General features: G+C 39.2%; 1 protein-coding gene across 5 annotated transcripts in view; it reads right to left on the bottom strand.

The window, feature by feature from the left end:
- The window catches only part of SLC38A4 (solute carrier family 38 member 4), an 85,752-nt gene that overhangs the window by 22,561 nt on the left and 41,158 nt on the right, over positions 1 to 22,033 (bottom strand). For 4 of the 5 annotated variants that reach the window (XM_010805041.4, XM_024991828.2, XM_005206389.5 and 1 more), the window contains exons 2-6: positions 13,885 to 14,117; positions 8,813 to 8,903; positions 8,191 to 8,306; positions 5,298 to 5,371; positions 4,545 to 4,637 (exon numbers count right to left, since the gene is read on the bottom strand). In XM_010805041.4, coding sequence (XP_010803343.2) covers positions 4,545 to 4,637; positions 5,298 to 5,371; positions 8,191 to 8,306; positions 8,813 to 8,903; positions 13,885 to 14,003 — 493 coding nt within the window. In that variant the 5' untranslated portion in view covers positions 14,004 to 14,117. Of the gene's footprint in view, positions 1 to 4,544; positions 4,638 to 5,297; positions 5,372 to 8,190; positions 8,307 to 8,812; positions 8,904 to 13,884; positions 14,118 to 22,033 lie in introns of those variants that run through there. The other variant, NM_001205943.3, reaches the window with a different exon arrangement.

The raw sequence follows: 22,033 nt of genomic DNA, 5'->3' as shown, positions 1-22,033 counted from the left end.
ATTATAAAGAGTAATATGCAAAAACATTCAAGGCATATTAGTAAATAAAAAGCAAGCTATAAATCAGTGTTATAAGATGATCTTATTTTAACAATAACACTATATTTGTTAAATTTGACAGAGAGGAAAACCTGAAGTGGTTTTTTCTAAGAGTGATTTACATAAACATTTCTTTGTAATCTGTTGCTGCTACTAAATCACTTCAGTCGTGTCTGACTCTGTGCGACCCCATAGATGGCAGCCCACCAGGCTCCCCCGTCCCTGGGATTCTCCAGGCAAGAACACTGGAGTGGGTTGCCATTTCCTTCTCCAATGCATGAAACTGAAAAGTGAAAGTGAAGTCGCTCAGTCGTGTCCGACTCTTAGCGACCCCATGGACTGCAGCCCACCAGGCTCCTCCGTCCATGGGATTTTCCAGGCAAGAGTACTGGAGTGGGGTGCCATTGCCTTCTCCATTGTAATCTGTATATTCATGTAATGTTTTAGTTTTTCACAATTAGTATGTATTTGTCTTATAATTGTAAAAATCTCATTTAAGAACAACCAGAAAACTGGGGAGGAATTAGGAGGAATTATGCACTGAACCCGTATTATTATGACCTTGTGAGAATAAACTACTACTCTCATTTACATAGATGGAAAAAATGGACGCAGATATGTAAAGTGATTTTCCCAAGGTCATAGACAGTGACAGAAACAAACTCAAATTCAGGTGCGTCAGGATCCAAAAGTCTATTCTCCACTCAAAGATTTAAAAACCTCTTGAGATGGTTAGATAGCATCAGCGACTCAATGGACATGAGTTTTAGCAAACTCTGGGAGATAATGAAGGACAGGGAAGCCTGGCATGCTGCAGTCTATGGGATCAAAAAGAGTTGGACACAACTGAGTGACTGAATAGCAACAACATATCGGTTCTATATAAACAAGGTTAAAGGAGCCCAGAGGTGCTAGTACCTAATAGCTTAGAGAATAGGGGATCATGGGAACAATCAAAGAGGGAGAGAATGCATGTGTGGTAAGGCTGGAGGATGATAAAAGTAGGGGAGCTGAATGTAGTTAGTTATGACACAAAACACATAAGGAACAGATGATAGATGAGTAAGGAGAGAGAGAGAGACAGATCGATAGGGGGTTTTTCAGGAAAGGTAGACAAAGGAAAGATGGCTAAGACCTTTATATGTCAGACTAAAGAGTTTAAATTTTATCTTGAAAATAATGAGGGCATGCTGAAGAATTTTACGCATATGAGAAGCCGGGGTAGATCTGGATTTGAGAAAGTTAATTTGGAGGATGAATTACAAATGGAAGAGGGGAAACTCAAGACAGAAAGATCAGTTAGATGGCTACTGCAACAATTTGAAGTGTGGTGATGAGACTAGAAGGAGAAAGATTCAAAAGATAAACAAGAGAAAGAATAGTTCAGTTCAGTTCAGTTCAGTCACTCAGTTGTGTCCGACTTTTTGTGACTCCATGGAGAGCAGCACGCCAGGCTTCCCTGTCCAACACCAACTCCCAGAGCTTACTCAAACTCATGTCCATCGAGTCGGTGATGCCATCCATCTCATCCTCTGTGATCACCTTCTCCTCCTGCCTTCAATCTTTACCAACATAAGGGTCTTTTCTAATGAGTCAGCTCTTCATATCAGGTGGCCAAAGTATTGAAGTTTCAGCTTCAGCATCAGTCCTTCCAATGAATATTCAGGACTGATTTCCTCCAGGACTGACTGGTTTGATACCCTTGCAGTACAAGGGACTCTCAAGAGTCTTCTCCTACACCACAGTTCAAAAGCATCAATTCTTTGGTGCTCAGATTTCTTTATAGTCCAACTCTCACATCCATACATGACTAATGGAAAAACCAAGCTTTGACTAGACGGACCTTTGTTGGCAAAGTAATGTCTCTGCTTTTTAATATGCTGTCTAGGTTGGTCATAGCTTTTCTTCCAAGAAGCAAGTGTCTTTTAATTTCATGGCTGCAGTCACCAACTGCAGTGATTTTCAGTTCAGTTCAGTTCAGTCCAGTCCCTCAGGTGTGTCCGACTCTTTGCGACCCCGTGAATCGCAGCATGCCAGGCCTCCCTGTCCATCACCAACTCCCGGAGTTCACCCAGACTCACGTCCACTGAGTCAGTGATGCCATCCAGCCATCTCATCCTCTGTCGTCCCCTTCTCCTCCTGCCCCCAATCCCTCCCAGCATCAGGGTCTTTTCCAATGAGTCAACTCTTCACATGAGGTGGCCAAAGTACTGGAGTTTCAGCTTTAGCATCATTCCTCCTAAAGAAATCCCAGGGCTGATCTCCTTCAGAATGGACTGGTTGGATCTCCTTGCAGTCCAAGGGACTCTCAAGAGTCTTCTCCCACACCACAGTTCAAAAGCATCAATTCTTCGGCGCTCAGCCTTCTTCACAGTCCAACTCTCACATCCATACATGAGCACAAGAAAAACCATAGGAGCCCCCCAAAAAAGTCTATCACTGTTTCCATTGTTTTCTCATCTATTTGCCATGAAGTGATGGGACCAGATGCCATGATCTTAGTTTTCTGAATGTTGAGTTTTAAGCCAACTTTTTCACTCTCCTCTTTCACTTTCATTAAGAAACTCTTTAGTTCTTCTTTGCTTTCTGCCATAAGTGTGGTGTCATCTGCATATCTGAGGTTATTGATATTCCTCCTGGCAATCTCGATTCCAGCTTGTGCTTCATCCAGCCCAGCATTTCACATGATGTACTCTGCATAGAAGTTAAATAAGCATGGTGATAATATACAGCCTTGATATACTCATTTCTTGATTTGGAACCAGTTCCATGTCCAGTTCTAACTATTGCTTCTTTACCTGTGTACAGATTTCTCAGGAGGCAGGTCAGGTGGTCTAGTATTCCCATCTCTTTCAGAATTTTCCACAGTTTGTTGTGATCAACACAGTCAAAGGCTTTGGCATAGTTAATAAAGCAGAAGTAGATATTTCTCTGGAACTCTCTTGCTTTTTCAATGATCCAGTGGATGTTGGCAATTTGATCTCTGGTTCCTCTGCCTTTTCTAAATCCAATTTGTACATCTGGAAGTTCATAATTCACATACTTTTGAAGCCTGGCTTGGAGAATTTTGAGCATTACTTTGCTATCATGTAAGGTGAGTGCAATTGTGTGGTAGTTTGAACATTCTTTGCATTGCCTTTCTTTGGGTTTGGAATGAAAACTGACCTTCTCCAGTCTTGTGGCCACTGCCGAGTTTTCCAAATTTGCTGGCATATTGAGTGCAGCACTTTCACAGCATCATCTTTTAGGATTTGAAATAGCTCAATTGGAATTCCATCACCTCCACTAGCTTTGTTCGTAGTGATGCTTTCTAAGGCCCACTTGACTTCACATTCCAGGATGTCTGTCTCTAGGTCAGTGATCACACCATCTTGATTATCTGGGTCTTGAAGATCTTTTTTGTATAGTTCTTCTGTGTATTCTTGCCACGTCTTCTTAATATCTTCTGCTTCTGTTAGGTCCATACCATTTCTGTCCTTTATCGAGCCCATCTTTGCATGAAATGTTCCCTTGCTATCTCTAATTTTCTTGAAGAGAACTTTAGTCTTTCCCATTTTATTGTTTTCCTCTATTTCTTTGCGTTGATCACTGAGGAAGGCTTTCTTACCTCTCTGTGCTATTGTTTGGAACTCTGCATTCAAATGGGTATATTTTTCCTTTTCTCCTTTGCTTTTCCCTTCTCTTCTTTTCTTAAGAGCTGGTATTTAATGGAATGGTCAGGGTTAGGGAGAGAGGGAAATGCTCAGGTTGATTCCCAGATTTCCGGCTTAAGAAATCTGCTGGTATTGTTTGTTCACCAAGATGAAAGAACAGAAGGATGGAATAACCAGTTTGGGGACTGGGTAGGAGGTGGGGAAGTAAGTGCCACTGTGTGATGATATAGTCTGGATCATGCAAGAGGACATAGCCACAGGACATCAGAAATATGGATTAAAATGTCTTTAGAAGGTCAAAGACATGAGAGGACCAGTGAAGTTGGTGGGCAAGTATAACCTGGAACATGATTAAAAATATATGCTTCTCAGCTCTCTCTGGAAATGATCATTCAGGAGGAATATAAGAATCTGTTTTACAATGCTTTTGATGCCTCACCAGCATTTTACTTTAGCACAACTTCTATGAACAATGCCCAGTGGGCTGACTGCATAAGATGTGTCTCAATGACCTCAAAATTTACCACGTGCCTCAGATACTGAATATTTCCTTTTGTGAAATATGCTCAATCATATATATTTATATATATTTGAAATCAAGAAAGGTTTTATTCTTTATTTTTGTTATAGAATTTATTTCATAGGGTTTATATAGTATTTCATTTCAATATAGATATCACTGTTTTGGGTTACAGAGAGATAGCAAATCTGTCTAGAAAACTTTACTTATTAAATTTAAAAATGATAAAACAGGTATTTCTATTTAAATTCCTGTTCACTGCCATTAAATTTTCTTATTTCTTGAACCTCCTTTAGAAAGTTTAAATGGTTTGTTGAAAGCTAGAACCTTACCTCCAATGTTCTGCATTGTAATGGAGATAAAAGCTCCGATTTTCCCAGGCCATCCAAATGCCTTTTCACCTAGTTTTTCATAAATTAAAGACCCTATAATCAGAAATGAAAAGAACCTTGTTAAGAAACTGCTTTAGTGATGAAGATATTTCTATAATATAATTCTGCACTGGAACCTCAAACATGTAAATAACAGCATATAGAAATCACAGATCTCAGGTTCAGTCCCTGGGTTAGGAAGATCCCCTGGAAAAGAAATAGTAAACTGCTCCAGGATTTTTGCCTGGAAAATTCCATGGACAGAGAAGCCTAGGGGGCTATAGTTCATGGGGTCACAAAGAGTCAGACATGACTGAGCACGAGCACCTAAATGACCTAAGTGACCACCTATAGAAATCATAAACCCCAAATACACAATCTCAAAAGCCATTACAAAATATGGTGTATGTTCTCCAAACAAGGAGTGATGGCTTCATTCACTTTGGCTCCATGCAGCAAGTTAGAACTGTTACTTCCATCATCCACCAAAAGCCTTTTTCTGTATTTGGCTTGAACCTGAGCAGGCTGACTTTCACTTTCACTTGATTTTTCACTTGCCTAGATAACTAAGAACACGGAGAGGCCATGTGATTGGGATTAGAAGAAAATTAACTGTAAAATTGATTAACACCATCTTATAGGTATGGAGCTAGAGACTGAAATGCCTTTAACCAGAATCAAAATGGCATGTCTGGTGTCTAAGGAGTAGCATACCTCCTTCTTTGGCAGTCTTTAATAAAAGATGAACTGAATAAAGAGATAGGACCGCCACAGCAAGCAGCATGATTCTGTGAAAGGAATAGAAAGGAGACAATAAGATTTATGTAAAAAATAAGACATAATAATACATGATGTTACAATACATTATTACACTGGTCTTTTCAATCATTAACTTTCCAACAATATGTGGATTTGGGGAAGCTGGAAAATTCTTTTTCAGAATGTCACAAATACTCTTTAATGCTTCAGAACTGGATTGGCTTTATTTTATGGGTCAAAATGTACTACTGGAAGTCCCTAACCCACCTTTTTTAGTGTGTTACTACTAACAATAGTAGAATCTGGTTTAAAATTTGGATGCCAAGGTACAGCAAAATTAGCAAATACTATGTATACTTACTCAGTATAAGGGGCATATGTATATGTATATCATATTTGCATGATATTCTCATGAATATTTATAACTGAAGGGCTATTCAATGACCGACTAAACATTCATCTAAAATCTAGAAACAGAGAAGCCAAAGCAAACTCTGAGTTCCATTACTACTGTCTGTGCATTATATGAGAGTGGTCAGAGGTGTGAACCAGAGGGTCTGGCAAATGCCTGTATAATAGAAAAAACAGAAAAAGGTAAGTCTAGGCTACAGGAAAACCTTTGTTGTACTCAGAAAAGAATCGTTTCTGGTTCAGGGCCCTCCACATGTTCACAGGCATATATGGTTTCTTTATGTATTCAGTGACCAGTGCTTTCCAAAAACAAGAACTGAACAGCAAAAATCGAGTGTAGATAGAAGCAATTATATAATAAATTAAGGAATAATAGTAATCTTTACCTGAAACTGAAAAAAAAAATCTTATTCTGTGTCTGTTTCCTATGATGAGAGCACACTAAACATTCTCTCCACAACTGATCTAATTCTTTGGTAATTCCTAGGAAAGTTAAGTTTGCAAACATAGATTTAGACAATGAGGTACAAATATTCTAACAATTCTAGCTCTATTGTGCTCTTATTTATCACAAAATATGTTCGCCAGAACTGTCTAATCAATGTCTTATTAATCTGTTGTTCTATGGAATTGACCTGTTTTTAAGAATTATGCAATTCAGATTACATAATTTTATTCCCTGGAAAAATGATGAGAATACTCTATATTCTAAACATATACTTGCTTTGGTAGAAAATACTAAAAGTAAACACCAATGAAATCCTGTGTCACTTGTTGGGAATTAAGGGAAATTGCTGAATCCATTTTGGGCTACTTGGATACACAAAACACATCTCATGATCTCTAATGATTTAATTGCTTCAGCCAAATTAATCTGGTAAATGTTTACAGGCCTAAAATGAGGCTCTCAGTTTTAAAAGTGGAATATTCTCCTCCCATGAAGATGATCTGCAGCTCTAGAATTGGAGAAAGTATCTCTTACTTCTAACTCATCAGTGATCTAGGAAAATTTCCTAATTATTTTAATGGTATGTGTAATTAGTACAGAGAAGGCAGTCTGTTTCAAAGGCAGAGTATATTACAAAAGTATACAACTACATATATGACTATACTTCTGGTCATTAAGAATCTGAGAATTTTTTAAAACTACTTTATTTCAAACATGGCTTAGAAAGGTAAAGGTGACATAAAAACCCATTCAGCTAAAAACTATAATCTAACAGTTCAATCAAAGCACTGACACAATGTCAATATTTATAGTCCAGCCTGATCCTTAGCCCCCAAATAGCTATGTGGTTACCTAATCATATGTGATGTTTGGAACATAAATAGCATATATTTATAATATAAATGTTACATTCTTAGACAGTTATTCAAGACTCCAGCATTGCATTAGGGATTGTGATCTACATTCACACTGATGCCTAACTTTATTCTTGTGAAGTATTTCACTGCTGCCAACTGTGTCTTTGAAAATATCAGGCTGCACATAATGACAAATGTCTGTGGCTGTCTGTCACAAGTGGTCTCCACCCTCCAGGTTGGCTCTGTGATGCTGCTGCCACCAGGCAGCATTTGACCAAGTTTGGATAAAGTGCATTGGTTTAGGAATAAACTTTGGCCACTATGCAAAAGTTCCCCATGCCAAGCATTGTTACTAGGTCTTGGTGATACAAACAAGAGGTGAATAAAAACAGGATTGAGCCATCTCCAAAGGCTTAATGCTTTGGAGACGACAGTCTAGCCAGGGAGAGAGCCATTAAACAAATGAATCAGACAACTGCACTAAAATACTAACACTGTGATGAGACTATAAGGTGGTTTGTCCCAGTCATGGAGACTGGAGGAAGGCATAACTGAGGTGTGGCTGAACTGAGTTATGGGGAGTTAACTAGATGTAGAGGAAAGGGAAGACAGTTCCAAGATTATGTGCAAAGGCCCTGTGGTAAGAGGGGATGGCACCTTTAAGGGATGGAGAGAAGACCACTGTGCCCATTGTATCTGGCATACAGAGCAACAGATGATGGGACTTGAGATGGGATCAAGGCACACAGGACCCTGCAGGTCCGGTTTGGGAAGGGATGTTTTTCCTGAGTGTCATAAAGTCAGATTTGCTACTGGGAAAGATCTTTTAAACTATTAAACACCATATTACTTTACGATGAATAATTTTGGACTGGTAGGGCTGTTCTAGCGCTTTGGGGGAAGGGGGTTCAAACATAAACTTTCTGCCATTTGAATAGAGATGGCTGGTTGAACAAGTACCAGGATTAGACTGCTCTGATTATTTCTCATTGCTGTTTTGTTTCAAAAAGAGAGAGAATATGCTAGTACTTTCTCAGATGATTCTTATTCACAAAGATCAAATTTTGTTAATTGAAAGAGCACCAGGTATGCACAGGCTTTAAACTGAGTGTAGATACGACCAGGCACTTACATGAAAAGTATGATCCCTGTGTTGGCCATGGCATAGGACAGGCCCAGGATTCCACTGCCCATGATGGCATTACTCAGGTTGAATGAAGACATTCCAAAGGAGGTGGTCCCAGGATGCTTGAAGAAAAAGGGATGCATGATAAGCAAATACCCACCAAAGGATGAATCTTTTTTGGATTATTCTTATCCTATACCATCTTTTTTTGGAAGAGACTACCACCAAAAATTGAAGATTAAAGTAAAATCACAGCAAATAAAACCATGACTCAACTTCAGTAAAAGCATGTAATTTTCAGTGGAATGTGGTACTTGATTTCAGCAGAGGTCTCGGTAAAAATAAAAAATACAGGTTGAGTAATAGAAAGAAGGGAAAACATGTACGACTGCAGATCACATTTGAGTTAGAATGATTTCTCCAAAAAACAAATAAATTTCATAAATGATTTATGCAGCCATATGGCGAACAGGAAAAACAAGCCCTTATTCCAGTAAGGGCCTGAATAAACAGAGAATGTGCTGATCAAGGCTTGGAAAATTTCAGTCACATTGCTTTCCTGCAGAGACCCAGGTAGATCAGACATCCTCAAGTCCTGTTTACTGCCGGAAAGCAGAGAATCACTTACATGTTCATCGTCATAATCTGCCAACTTCTTTTTCCCCAAAAATCCATTTGTCAGGAATTTCTGACTTTCAGCATCTTCATTAGTAAACTGACTGAACATACATACAAAGGAAAAGAAGACAGTAGAAACAGCTAGTGAATGCTCCGATTTGTATTAATGTTTCCGGTGATCTAAGTCACTGAATCAGGGGAGGAAAACAAGGCATTAAAGCTTTTATTTTTCTCTTCTCCTCTTCATACTAGTGTTCCTTCCAGAAAAAAGGACTGAGCCCTATTTATGAGTATACTTTGGGAGGGAGGGGGAAAGCTCTGAAGGAAGAAAATATTTTTTAGTTGAAATCTTTTTAAAGCCACATTTTTCCTCCCACATTGACTATGCAAAAAATAGAATAATTAGAGCTAATTCCCTTTCTCTCCCAAAGAAAGGGGACAGAGCAGTGACTGCGTTTTCTCAACTGTTAATACACCATGACCACAGGATCTTATTAATTCAATAAGTATTTATTAAGTGCTTTGGCACTGTGATCTCATCTCTCTTCGTGCTAAACTGTCCTCATAAGGGAAACTTCCATGTCTGATATGAAGCAACTATGGCTCAGAAGAGTAAGACAGCATGTCCAGCCCCACCAGATCCCGAATCTAGGGTCTCCTACAGCACCATGCAACCCTAGACGGAGCCCTTAGCTGGCATTTTCCTCTTTTTTGATTCCACATTTGATACGCATATCTCTTGCTGGAAAGGAGTTCAAGGGTAGCTCTGTGCTGTGTTTGGTTGTGTGCAAGAATGTGTATCTTAATTACTCTGAAAATGTACTTGGTTGTGTTAGACAATTAATGAATGAAACTAAGAAAACCTTTTAAAGAAACCCAATGAATTAGCAGAAGAGTTGAGAGGGCTGTAAGATGCAGGATTAAAGAGCAGGACTTTAAGACATCACTGTCCACACAGAGCAGGTGGCTCAGTCAGTAAAGAATCTGCCTGGAATGCAGGAGATGTGGGTTCAACCCTGGGTCGGGAAGATCCCCTGGAAAAGGGCGTGGCAACTTCTGTATTCTTGTTGGGAGAATCCCAAGGACTGAGCAGCCTGGCAGGCTATAGTCCGTAGGGTCACAAAGAGTCAGATATGACTGAAGAGACTGAGCAAGCACAAATCCACTAAACACTGTGATAGTGGTCTACTTGGTCCAGGCTGGAAGCTGCACATCCCACGACAGCACTGGTTGGCAACTGAAGCTGTGTGCCAGAGATATGAAGGATATGAGGATATGAAGATTTGAGGATATGAAGCTAGTACCAGTCACGTTTCTGAACGTTTGACTAATAAGTTCAGCTGCCACCACTGCATTTTGATACTGGAAAATGTCACAGAGGCTTTTGATTATAGGAAATGTTCAAATATGCATGCTTTTTAAAAGTGCTTCATTATTAGATAAATTACAACTTTTAAGGCATTTCTTGCATGAGAGGGTAAGGTAAAATGATTGGAGTGTTTTTTTAAATAACCCTTAGAAATAAAAAAGGTAAAATAATTATTATAGATCTGTGCAAATTATCTCTTAGAAGTTAAGCCTGAAAATATCTTATGAGAAAGAGGGACAATAAGGCTACTTTTTGAGAACAGAGAACAATATAAAGTGCAGATAGAACTAGACAGATCACGAAGACAAAATCACAAAGTTTCATGTGCTTTTCTAAAACCCAGGAAGTGGCTTTTCTTCAACCATGTGGTGTACAAGTTAGGAATATTCCCTGTCATTTTTCTCCTATCTCTTGAAGGAAGAATAAGGCCCTCAGAGGCTATCTTCCTCCATCTCTGTACTCCTTCCTCCCTTTTGTGCTTTATTTTAATAGTCTGTAGTTAATATACTTGCTATGTGGAGACTGGTACATAATGTTCATAGCTGGAAACGGAAAAGATAAGATGAAACAGAGCCCCAAATGGGCCTAATGATAATAAAAACAAAGGTTTCATCTAGATTTAAACTCTGGAATATCCAACATTCTATTTTTAACCTCAATCAATAAGCTAGAATCCTTTAGCCCATGAGTAATTTTAAAGTTTTAAATGTAAAAGTAAATAGACTTTCTCTTTTGAGGCATTTGCATGTTCTTATTTTGACATGAGATGAATTGTAGTCATAAAACATGTCAAGATTGTATAAAATATATGAGAAATGTCCCCAGAATCTTCAGTGATTTAATATCAAGCCCAGCATATATTGAAAACATAAGTATAATGAATCCAAATAAATGTATTATGTTGAATTTCCCCCAAAATTTACATTTAAGAGATCAAACCAAACATAAATAAACCCATCTTTTAAAAATGATCATAAAATTGCAAAATAATGACCCAGTAGAGACAGGACTTACAAGCTAAGTCCTTGTAAGTATTCCAGAACACACTGTCTGAAGCTGACAAAAGCATTCTTGCTCTTTTCATGCTGGCTTTCAGAGGACCAAATCTAATGACTCTGTAGGACTCTTCTTAGGACCCTGTCCCTTTCAGCTCTGGCACTTCCACAGAGCTCATATCTGTATGCACCTTTCTCAGAAACAAAAGAGCCCTTGGATTTGATCAATTTCCTGAGTAACAAAGTGCAGGGGAAAAAACAACAGTTCACTGAGTATCATCTATCTCAAAGGCACTCATTTAATCCTCAGCAAAGTAGGTGTTGGTTTGCCATTTTGCATTTTCCACTGAAGCTCAAAGAAGATAAATACCTTCTCCCAAATCAGATGACTCCTCTGCTGATTCCAAAGCCCTGGTTCTACCATGCTGTGCCTCCTCAAGAGTAAGTCAGAAAGAGAAAGACAAATATTGTATACGAACATACATATACATACATATGGAATCTGGGCTTCCCATGTGGTACTAGTGGTAAAGAACCCACCTCTCAATGCAGGAGACACAGGAGAACTGGGTTTGATCCCTGGGTCGTGAGGATCCCCTGGAGGAGGGCACAGCAACCCATTCCAGTATTCCTGCCTGGAGAATCCCATGAACAGAGGAGCCTGGTGGGCTATAGTCCATAGGGTCACAAAGAGTCAGACACGACTGAAGTGACTTAGTATGCACACACATATGGAATTTAGAAAGATAATACTGATAAGCCTACTTGTTAGAGAACAAAGGAGACACAGACATAAAGAACAGAGTTTTGGACACAGTGCGGGAAGGAGAGTGTGAGATGAACGGAGAGAGTATCACTGAAACCTATATATTACCATATATAAAATAGACGGCCAGTGGGAATTTGCTGTATGACACAGGGAACACAAAGCCGGTGTTCTGTGACAACCCAGAGGGATGGGATGGGGAGGGAGGTGGGAAGGGTTTCAAGAGGGAGGGGACATATGTATACCCAGGGCTGATTCATATTGATGTATGGCAGAAACAACCATGATATTGTAAAGTACCTTCTAATTAAAAAATTTTAAATATATTATGCTGAAAAAAAAGAGTCACCCAACCTACAAAGAGTCGTGTTGACATCTCCATGGCCTCTCTTATCCAACAACACTAATGTTTACTGGGCTGGCTTCCTGGAGGAAGAACAGTGCTTCCTCCTGACACCCTTCCTGGGTGTTATGAATGCAATAAGACATCCTGATTTGAGGATAATATTCTCTACTCCAGACCTAGATTTAATAAAAAATTCACTTCTGAATATCTTAAATCATGAATAATTGGTGTTACGTAATATTTTATAAGAAGCTACTAAACTTATTAAATAACAGTTGTGCAGCTACTCTGTTCCAGGCATCATGAACATCTGGGTAGGGAGAAGGTGCACAGAGCAGGTGATCACTTCTAACTGGGGGATGGCTTCATAGGAGACCTGATATTGAGCTGAGTCTTGAAGAAAGAGTGCAGCCAGTAGAGAAAAAGGGGGAAGGTGAGTGGGTAATATTTAAATCAGGGCATTCCAGGCAGACAGAGCAGAGTGAATGAAGGAACAAGAGTTTTAAGTGGCTCAACAAGGCTAGAAGACAGCACATAAACAGGGAACAGGGCAAGGGATGAAGAGGAGAGCTAGGTGAGGGCTAGATCATGAAAGGCCTCATATGCCAAGCAATGTGTAGTATAATCTTTCTCTCATAGCTACTGAGGAAGCACTGAAAGGGTTTACCTTAGGATAGGACATGAGTCCATTTGAAATTGTAAAATATTACTTTTGCAAGGAATGTGGAGGTCTAGTTGGAAGGGAGTAAATTGTAAGATGGGGACTAATCAGGGCTGTTCTAGTGGATGAGTGACAGATGATGAGGAACAAAAGCAAGATGGCAATAGAATGGATATAGACAAGTGGGTGGACTTGAAACATTAATGAGGTAGAAGCAGCTGGATATAGTCAAACATTGTACATGCAGTTCGGCAGAAGGGATGAGTCAAAGTTGATACCAAAGGCCCTTTGATTGAGTTGCTGAATGATGCTGATGACTTTCACCAAGATGAAATTGCTAGAAGAAGGGAAAATTTTGAAGAGGATGACAAGAGTTCAATATTAGACACTCACAAGTGTAACTGAATCAAGGAGGCAATTCAGACACATGAGTCATCCAGTAGAGATGTGTAGTAAACAGTTGGATATGATAATCTGAAATCCAGTTGAGAAGTTTAACAGGCTGAAATGTGCCATATGTTCAGTGGGTGAAGCCATGATGGCTGTGAATAAGCTGTCTCAAAGGACACTTTTAGCCAGAGAAGAATCTCAGCAGAACTCTGGAGATGTAGAAACACTTAACAGAGCAGTCAGAAGAAGAGGAACCTGAGAGAATAACCCCAAAGGTAAGAGAAGTGGTGTGTTAATTATAATTTAAATTATTATATATTATTAATAGGAACAAGAACACTGTAACTGCAACTTTAAAGTAATCATACAAAGGACTGACATACAATAATGATATACCAATGTATACTTCAGGATCAGAGAGTTGATGTGTTAACATCAAGATCATTGTTAGCTCTCAAATAGGTAATAAATTCAGTTCTTCCCAACAAAAGTTTTGTTTTCCATGTCCATAAACCTCTCATTTTTCCATGGAGCCTGATCATTTTAACCCCATACCTGCTCATTGCTGCCTTTTCTAAATTTCCCATCCTGGTGTAGCTATCTTGAATACTTTCTCCACTGATGCTCTCATCATCAGGCTCGATGTTGACATTGCTCAGTTCCATGGGATCCATTTGAGTTGTCAGCGCTTTCTTGTCCACACACAAGCTCCTTCAGTGTAAACAAGATACTGTACCTTCAGCTTGAGGCTCTTCTACTTGGTGTTATTATGTTCAGAACACTCTGTTCTGCAAACAGAACACAGAATAAATCTTTATAAATTTCTTTAAATTAGATCAATAAGTCCAAACCACCTACTTGTGTGTGTTCTCTGTAAAAACATGAAAAGTAAATAAATTCCTGAAAAATTCACAAAGTATGTCTCCAAAGTTTCCATTACCCAATACAAAAAAAAAAGAAAGAAAGAAAGTGAAAGAGAAAAAGGAAAATTCTTAATAAATTGCCAAATTAGCTGGTATTTATAGAATGTTTTTTCAATGGCAGGGGCTTTAATAGTCACTGTAGGAAGAAAAAAATAAATCTTAAGACATGGTAGCAGTCTTCAAGAAACTTTAGGTATTTGTTAGCAAATTGTATTACTTAAATGGGTGACAGTGGTAACCTATTGATAAAGAAAGATCTGCCAAGGTAGAATCTACCAGTGTCTCCACCAACAGTAACACAGAAAATGACTGTGTTAATTTTTCTTTAATCTGTTAATCGGGCATGAAAGAATTAACCATCAAAATACTTAATAACAGGCAACACAAGGTAGTGTCAGGCTCAGGGAGCCCCTTTTCAGGCACTTGGGTCATGAAACCAAAGTTAAGAACAGTAACAAAAGTAAGTACAAGTTTATCTTTGAATCAGCCTCAGTCACCATCTATGCAAAGTTGAAATGCATTTTAACAAGAAAGGGATCGAGCTTTTAGGCTTTGCTCTGCCTTTAATTCACTGGATCTCAGCACATTTAACTTTTTTTAACCTCATTTTCCTCAATTAAGTGAAAAGGGGTGGACTGCTACTTTGCAAAAAAATTGCTACAAATCCATTAATGTTAATATTCTGAAATTTAATTTTTACCATTAGTTTCATTCAATTCTTATTGAATCAATATATTGGGCAAAATACTATCACTCTTGGAAGGTGTGGTTCTGAAACATACACTACCATTTGGTAAGGAAATCCTGAGCAGAGAAACTAACATAAAAATTGCTCCAGTATGCTCAACATCACTCATTATCAGAGAAATGCAAATCAAAACCACTATGAGGTACCATTTCACACCAGTCAGAATGGCTGCGATCCAAAAGTCTACAAATAATAAATGCTGGAGAGGGTGTGGAGAAAAGGGAACCCTCTTACACTGTTGGTGGGAATGCAAACTAGTACAGCCACTATGGAGAACAGTGTGGAGATTCCTTAAAAAACTGGAAATAGAACTGCCTTATGATCCAGCAATCCCACTGCTAGTCATACACACTGAGGAAACCAGAAGGGAAAGAGACACGTGTACCCCAGTGTTCATCGCAGCACTGTTTATAATAGCCAGGACATGGAAGCAACCTAGATGTCCATCAGCAGATGAATGGATAAGAAAGCTGTGGTACATATACATAATGGAGTATTACTCAGCCATTAAAAAGAATACATTTGAATCAGTTCTAATGAGGTGGATGAAACTGGAGCCTATTATACAGAGTGAAGTAAGCCAGAAGGAAAAACATCAATACAGTATACTAACGCATATATATGGAATTTAGAAAGATGGTAACAATAACCCTGTGTACAAGACAGCAAAAGAGACACTGATGTATAGAACAGTCTTATGGACTCTGTGGGAGAGGGAGAGGGTGGGAAGATTTGGGAGAATGACATTGAAACATGTAAAATATCATCTAAGAAACGAGTTGCCAGTCCAGGTTCGATGCACGATACTGGATGCTTGGGGCTAGTGCACTGGGACGACCCAGAGGGATGGTATGGGGAGGGAGGAGGGAGGAGGGTTCAGGATGGGGAACACATGTATACCTGTGGCGGATTCATTTTGATATTTGGCAAAACTAATACAATTATGTAAAGTTTAAAAATAAAATCAATCAATGCAAAAAAAAAAAAAAATTGCTCCAGTATGCATGGAATCCATAAATTTCCTGGCAAGTAAGAAACAGGTACACGATAATGACTCCATAAATCCAGTGCTGCAGCAGCCCATCTGTGGAGGACAACCCTTGATTAAGACGATTTCATACTCCAAATCACAAAAGTTGCAAATTACATACGGAAACTGAAACTCACTAGGAGAATCAGTGGGCACAAGAAGTAATAATTCACACCTGAGTGACTGACTACAAACTGCAAAGTAATTTAAAACGGACTTTATGATAAAAGAAAAAATAAAATGGACTATAAAATTAGTATAATAAAAAGTAATAATAGATTTGAAATAAGAAATAACATCGACAGATTATGAACACAATAGAAGATCAGACTGGTTTGAGAAAAAGGCAAAAAGAATTCTAAAAATAAAATATATAATCAAATTAAAAAAAAAAAAACTCAGCTGGAGGGAGAGTAATGAAACTGGAAGATAGATAGGTGGAAATCACTCAAATTATACCACAAAGAAAGAAAGAAAAATATGAAGTTAAGAGACATGGGGAAGAAAAACAGAGGTAAAAAGTTAAACATGTCTGAATAGTTATTCTAATATGAAAGAATTGTGAGATGAGAGACAAAAAGGACAAAGAATTGTTGAGAACTCAAGGAAGAGAGGAGTTCTCAGGATTCAAAAACACCACACAGTACTTCCAGCAGGAGGAAGAAAAATGAATATTTTCATTAATAAAAGGTAGTGTAAGTGTATAACATCAAAGATAAAGAGGGAAATCTTAGAAGCACCAGAGAGAAGCATACAATTAAAAAAAGTAGAAACTTGTATTAACTGAGTACACACTTGTCTCAACATCCCACAGTATCCCAGAGTATCGGTTTCACTTCCCAATAGCAATCACTAATGACAGCTGCTGTTTTTACTTCTTCATTTACAGTTAGTCATTCTAAACTATTCACTAAAACCTCGATGACTTAGTTTATCAACTCTAAACTGACACTTAGGAAAGATAAGGAAATTAACATACTTCTTTCTATACTCCTAATTGCTTCCTCCACACTCCTAATTGTTTCAGCTCATGAAATACTTCTACAATGTTGAGATTCATGATAATGTCATCTATTCTGTAAAACAAATCTCTCATAATTTACCTAAAAAATCAGCATTTACAACATTGCTGTGCTATAATTTACAACATTCAGTTCAGTTCAGTCTCTCAGTCGTGTCCGACTCTTTGTGACCCCATGAATTGCAGCACGCCAGGCCTCCCTGTCCATCACCATCTCCCGGAGTTCACTTAAACTCAAGTCCATTGAGTAGGTGATGCCATCCAGCCATCTCATCCTCTGTCGTCCCCTTCTCCTCCTGCTCCCAATCCCTCCCAGCATCATAGTCTTTTCCAATGAGTCAACTCTTCACATGAGGTGGCCAAAGTACTGGAGTTTCAGCCTTAGCATCATTCCTTCCAAAGAACACCCAGGACTGATCTCCTTTAGGATGGACCGGTTGGATCTCCTTGCAGTCCAAGGGACTCTCAAGAGTCTTCCCCAACACCACAGTCCAAAAGCATCAATTCTTCAGCATTCAGCTTTCTTCACAGTCCAACTCTCACATCCATACATGACCACTGGAAAAACCATAGCCTTGACTAGACGGACCTTTGTTGGCAACACGCAGCAGTGGCCATAGGACTGGAAAAGGTCAGTTTTCATTCCAATCCCAAAGAAAGGCAATGCCAAAGAATTTACAACATTACAATTGTGTAAATAGTATGCCCAAAGAACCAAGTGATATATTTGACTACATAATAAAGGCAATATAATCCTATACTACTAAAACTTTCACTTCCCAGGTGGCGCTAGTGGGGAAGAACCTGCCTGCCAGTGCAGGGGACATAAGAGACATAGGTTCAATCCGTGGATTGGGAAGATCCCCTGGAGAAGAGCGTGGCAACCCACTCTAGTATTCTTGCCTGGAGAATCCCATGCACAGAGGAGCCTGGTGGCCTACAATCCATGGGGTCGCAAAGAGTCAGACACGACTAAAACGACTTAGCAGGCATGCACTAGAATTTTGGAAGCAAATTATCCACACTCTTTTACTTTCTGAAGGGCTTCCTCCTCCCTCTTCTGGGTCTTATTCAGCTGCCCGTGTTTCTTGAATACCAAGCTATCTCCTTTCTTCAATTCATTTTGCATTGTGCTGAAATACTCCCTTGAATAACTTTTTCTCACAATAGGTCCAGAAATAGAATTTCTGAGCTGTTTCATGTTGGAAAATGTCTTTACTTTATTCTCAAACTTTTTTGATTGTTTGCATTCTAGATTCAAAATCATTTTCCTTTACAAGGCTGAAAACCTTTGTCTCTTGACTTCCAGCTTCCTCTGATGAATCAGATTTTCATCTCTTTGGTTTTTTTTTTTTTTCCCTTCTGAACGGTTTTAGAATTTTCCTCCTTAACAAAATCTGAAATTTCTCCAGGATGTAACTAGATACGAGTCGTTTTAAAAATTCATCTTAATCCACACGTGAAGAGCCCATTCACTTAAGAGACTTGTATCTTTCTTCTGATAAAAATGTTTTACCATTTTAAAATGTTTCCCTTCCTTTGAAACTTGTATTAGTCATGTACTGGCCCTCTTTATCTCTATTGCCAAGATTTTCTCTTTATTTCCCATTTTGCTACTCGATGTTCAGGGATAGTTCCTCAATTTCCAGAAAAACAGATTTGATTTTCAGCTGTGTAACACTGTGATATAATAATACATATACATTTGGTCTTCCTTCTCATTTCTGGCACAAAGCTCCAAATGTAATTATATAACTAATATTTCGGTTTTGTACCCAGTTCCTGAAACAGTTCTGGAATGATAAAGATGTTTTTGTTGTTGTTGTTGTTATTCATACCAAGACCCTTTTAACCACACCTGAGTTTATGATAATGAAGTGGCTTTTGTAAAGCCCTTGGGATGGAGGCTGGTTGCCAGGGGAACCAACCAATTGATTAGAGAGCTGGAACTTCCAACCCTACTTCCAATCAACTGAGAGAGGACAGAGGGTATGGGCTGAGTCAATCACATATGGCCAATTATTTAGCCATGTCTAGATATGGATGGAGGAGCCTAGTAGGCTGCAGTCCATGGGGTTGCGAAGAGTCGGACAGGACTGAGTGACTTCACTTTCACTTTTCACTTTCATGCATTGGAGAAGGAAATGGCAGCCCACTCCAGTGTTCTTGCCTGGAGAATCCCAGGGACGGGAGCCTGGTGGGCTGCCGTCTATGGGGTAGCACAGAGTTGGACACAACTGAAGCGACTTAGCAGTAGCAGCAGTAGCAGATATTAAACACCCTAACTGAAGGGGTTTGAAGAGCTTCTGGAGTGGTTATCATACAGAGGTGCTGGGAGAGTGGTCCACAAGGAGAGGGCATGAAAGTTCTGAGTCCCTTTCCTCGTACTTTGTCCTGTGCATCTCTGCCATCTGGCAGTCCCTGATTATATCCTTTTCTAATAAACCAATAATCTAGTAAGCAAACTGTCTTCCTGAGTTCTGTGAGTGATTCTAGAAAATGATTAAATCTGATTTATAGCTGACTGGTCACAAGTACAGGAGGTCTGAACTTGCCATTGCATCTGAAGTTGAGGCAGTCTTGTAGGACTGAGCCCTTAATATGTGGGATCTGATGCTAATTCCAGGAAACAGTGCCAGAATTGACTAACTTGCAGGACTCCCTGCTGGTGTGGGAGAATTGGCTGGTATGGGAAAAACTCATACTTTTGGTACCAGAAGAAAGTATTGGGGGTAGAGTAGAAAACCATTGTTTACTTTTAAGCTATACCCGTTTTCTTTTTCAACCTGCCAGCTAATTATTTTTCACAATCATGTTTTTAATTTCTGATCATTTGTTTATTCTCTTCTTTTTCCATACCATCTCTTTTGTTCGTTTTATAGATGCAGTATTTACACAAATCTTTCTAAGACTATTGATTTCAAGTTTCCAAAAGCTCTTGTTGTTCCCTAAATTATGTATTTTTTCCTGGAGTTATTCTGTTTGTTCATCTTGGCTCTTCTCTTCCATTTGCCTGGCTTTCCTGAAATTCTTAATGATCCTAGGTTGTCTGTTCATATTTATGAGTGAAGAGTATGTTGGTTAACTTAGAAAGCTAGTACTTGGGGTTTCTCTGAAATCTTACAGGCTCATTCCACTGACGGATTGCTCCCTTGTAGGTATCCTGTAAGAATCTGCCTGCAAATGCAGGAGTTGCAGATTTGATCTCTGAGTGAAGAAGATCCCCTGGAGAAGGGGATGCCTGGGAAATCTCTTGGACAGAGGAGCCTGGCAGGCTGCATTCCACAGGGTTGCAAGAGTTGGACATGACTTAGTGACCAAACAGCAAACAACAGGTCTGGGTAAGTGGCGTCTATGCAGTCAGTCTGTCTGCAGAGCAACTCCAGGACTCCACTCCCAGACATAGCTGGTGCTGTAGACAAGGTTCCTCAGGGAGCAAAACACAATGATGTATATTCCTCTTGGTGGAGCTTCCATTTGTGCTTGTTATCTCTCTTTGCCTGCTGTGGAGGTCTTAATATTTATTATAAAGTCCATTCTTAGGCTCTCTTTACAGACTAGATTGCAGCCTTATTTTTTGACCAAAAGAGGCAACCCAAACAGATGAAGAGTCCAAATCAAAGTTCCTTGGTGAACACTTGGTCATTGGTTGCTCGTGAATCGTGCCTCCTCTTTGTGTATATAGACTTAACTTGGAACTCCTACTGGACTGCCTCTGGAAAAAGCCCAATTACCTGGTTTACTCTGGTTCCTTTTCTCTTTCACAGGTTTTCCACCCCTATCTGCTTCCTGGCTTGTAGGAATTCTTAAAACTTCCATTTGTTGCTGATCAGTTCAGTTCAGTCACTCAGTCATGTCTGACTCTCTGCAACCCCATGTACTGCATCACTCCAGGCTTCCCCGTCCATCACCAACTCCCGGGGCTTTCTCAAACTCATGTCCATCGAGTCGGTGATGCCATCCAACCATCTCATCCTCTGTCATCCCCTTCTCCTCCTGCCTTCAATCTTTCCCAGCATTAGGGTCTTTTCAAATGAGTCAGTTCTTCGCATCAGGTGGCCAATGCGGAGTTTCAGTTTCAGCATCAGTCCTTCCAATGAATATTCAGGACTGATTTCCTTTAGGATTAACTGGCTTGATCTCCTTGCAGTCCAAGAGATTCTCAAGAGTCTTCTCCAACACCACAGTTCAAAAACATCAATTCTTCAGCACTCAGCTTTCTGTATAGTTCAACTCTCACATCCATACATGACTACTGGAAAAACCATAGCTTTGATTAGACAAACCTTTGTTGGCAAAGTAATGTCTCTGCTTTTTAATATGCTGTCTAGGTTGGTCATAACTTTTCTTCCAAGGAACAAACTTCTTTTAATTTCATGGCTGCAGTCACCATCTACAGGGATTTTGGAGCCCCACCAAATAAAGTCTTTCACTGTTTCCATTAATTCCTCATCTACTTGCCATTAACTGTTGGGACTGGATGCAATGATCTTAGTTTTTTGAATGCTGAGTTTTATTATTTTACAGATCTCTTGTGATTTTGTTCCTTTAAGAAGGATCATTTCATTTGAAGTTTCTTTGCTTGAATTCCTCAAGGATAGGTCCTAAACTCCCCGTGTTTCACTCTACTCCCAAGACTTCATACACCATGAACTCTCTAAATCACAGTTCTGGCCCAGGCCTTCCTTCTGACCTCCAGTTGCATATCTCCAGTGCCCTAATGTATATATATTTGTGTATCTCAAAGGCAGTTCAAATTCAACGTGCCTAAAATCTAACTTGTGACAGTTCCTCCTTCTTCCAGTATTTCCAGTCCAAAGAATGTTGTCACCATTTATCCAGATCTTCACATCAGAAATATCAGTCTTCTAATTTTTTATCCTTAACATTTACTCCTTTCTAAAGTCTAGTTGATTTTGCAACAATTAAAGTATTTCTCAAATTAGTCCACTTCCTTCTATTGCTTCCACCATTGGTTTTGT

Source organism: Bos taurus, chromosome 5 (genome assembly GCF_002263795.3).
Source record: "Bos taurus isolate L1 Dominette 01449 registration number 42190680 breed Hereford chromosome 5, ARS-UCD2.0, whole genome shotgun sequence".
NCBI lineage: Eukaryota > Metazoa > Chordata > Mammalia > Artiodactyla > Bovidae > Bos > Bos taurus.
Note: the sequence above shows the minus strand (reverse complement) of the source record. Positions and strands in the feature narration are given on the sequence as shown.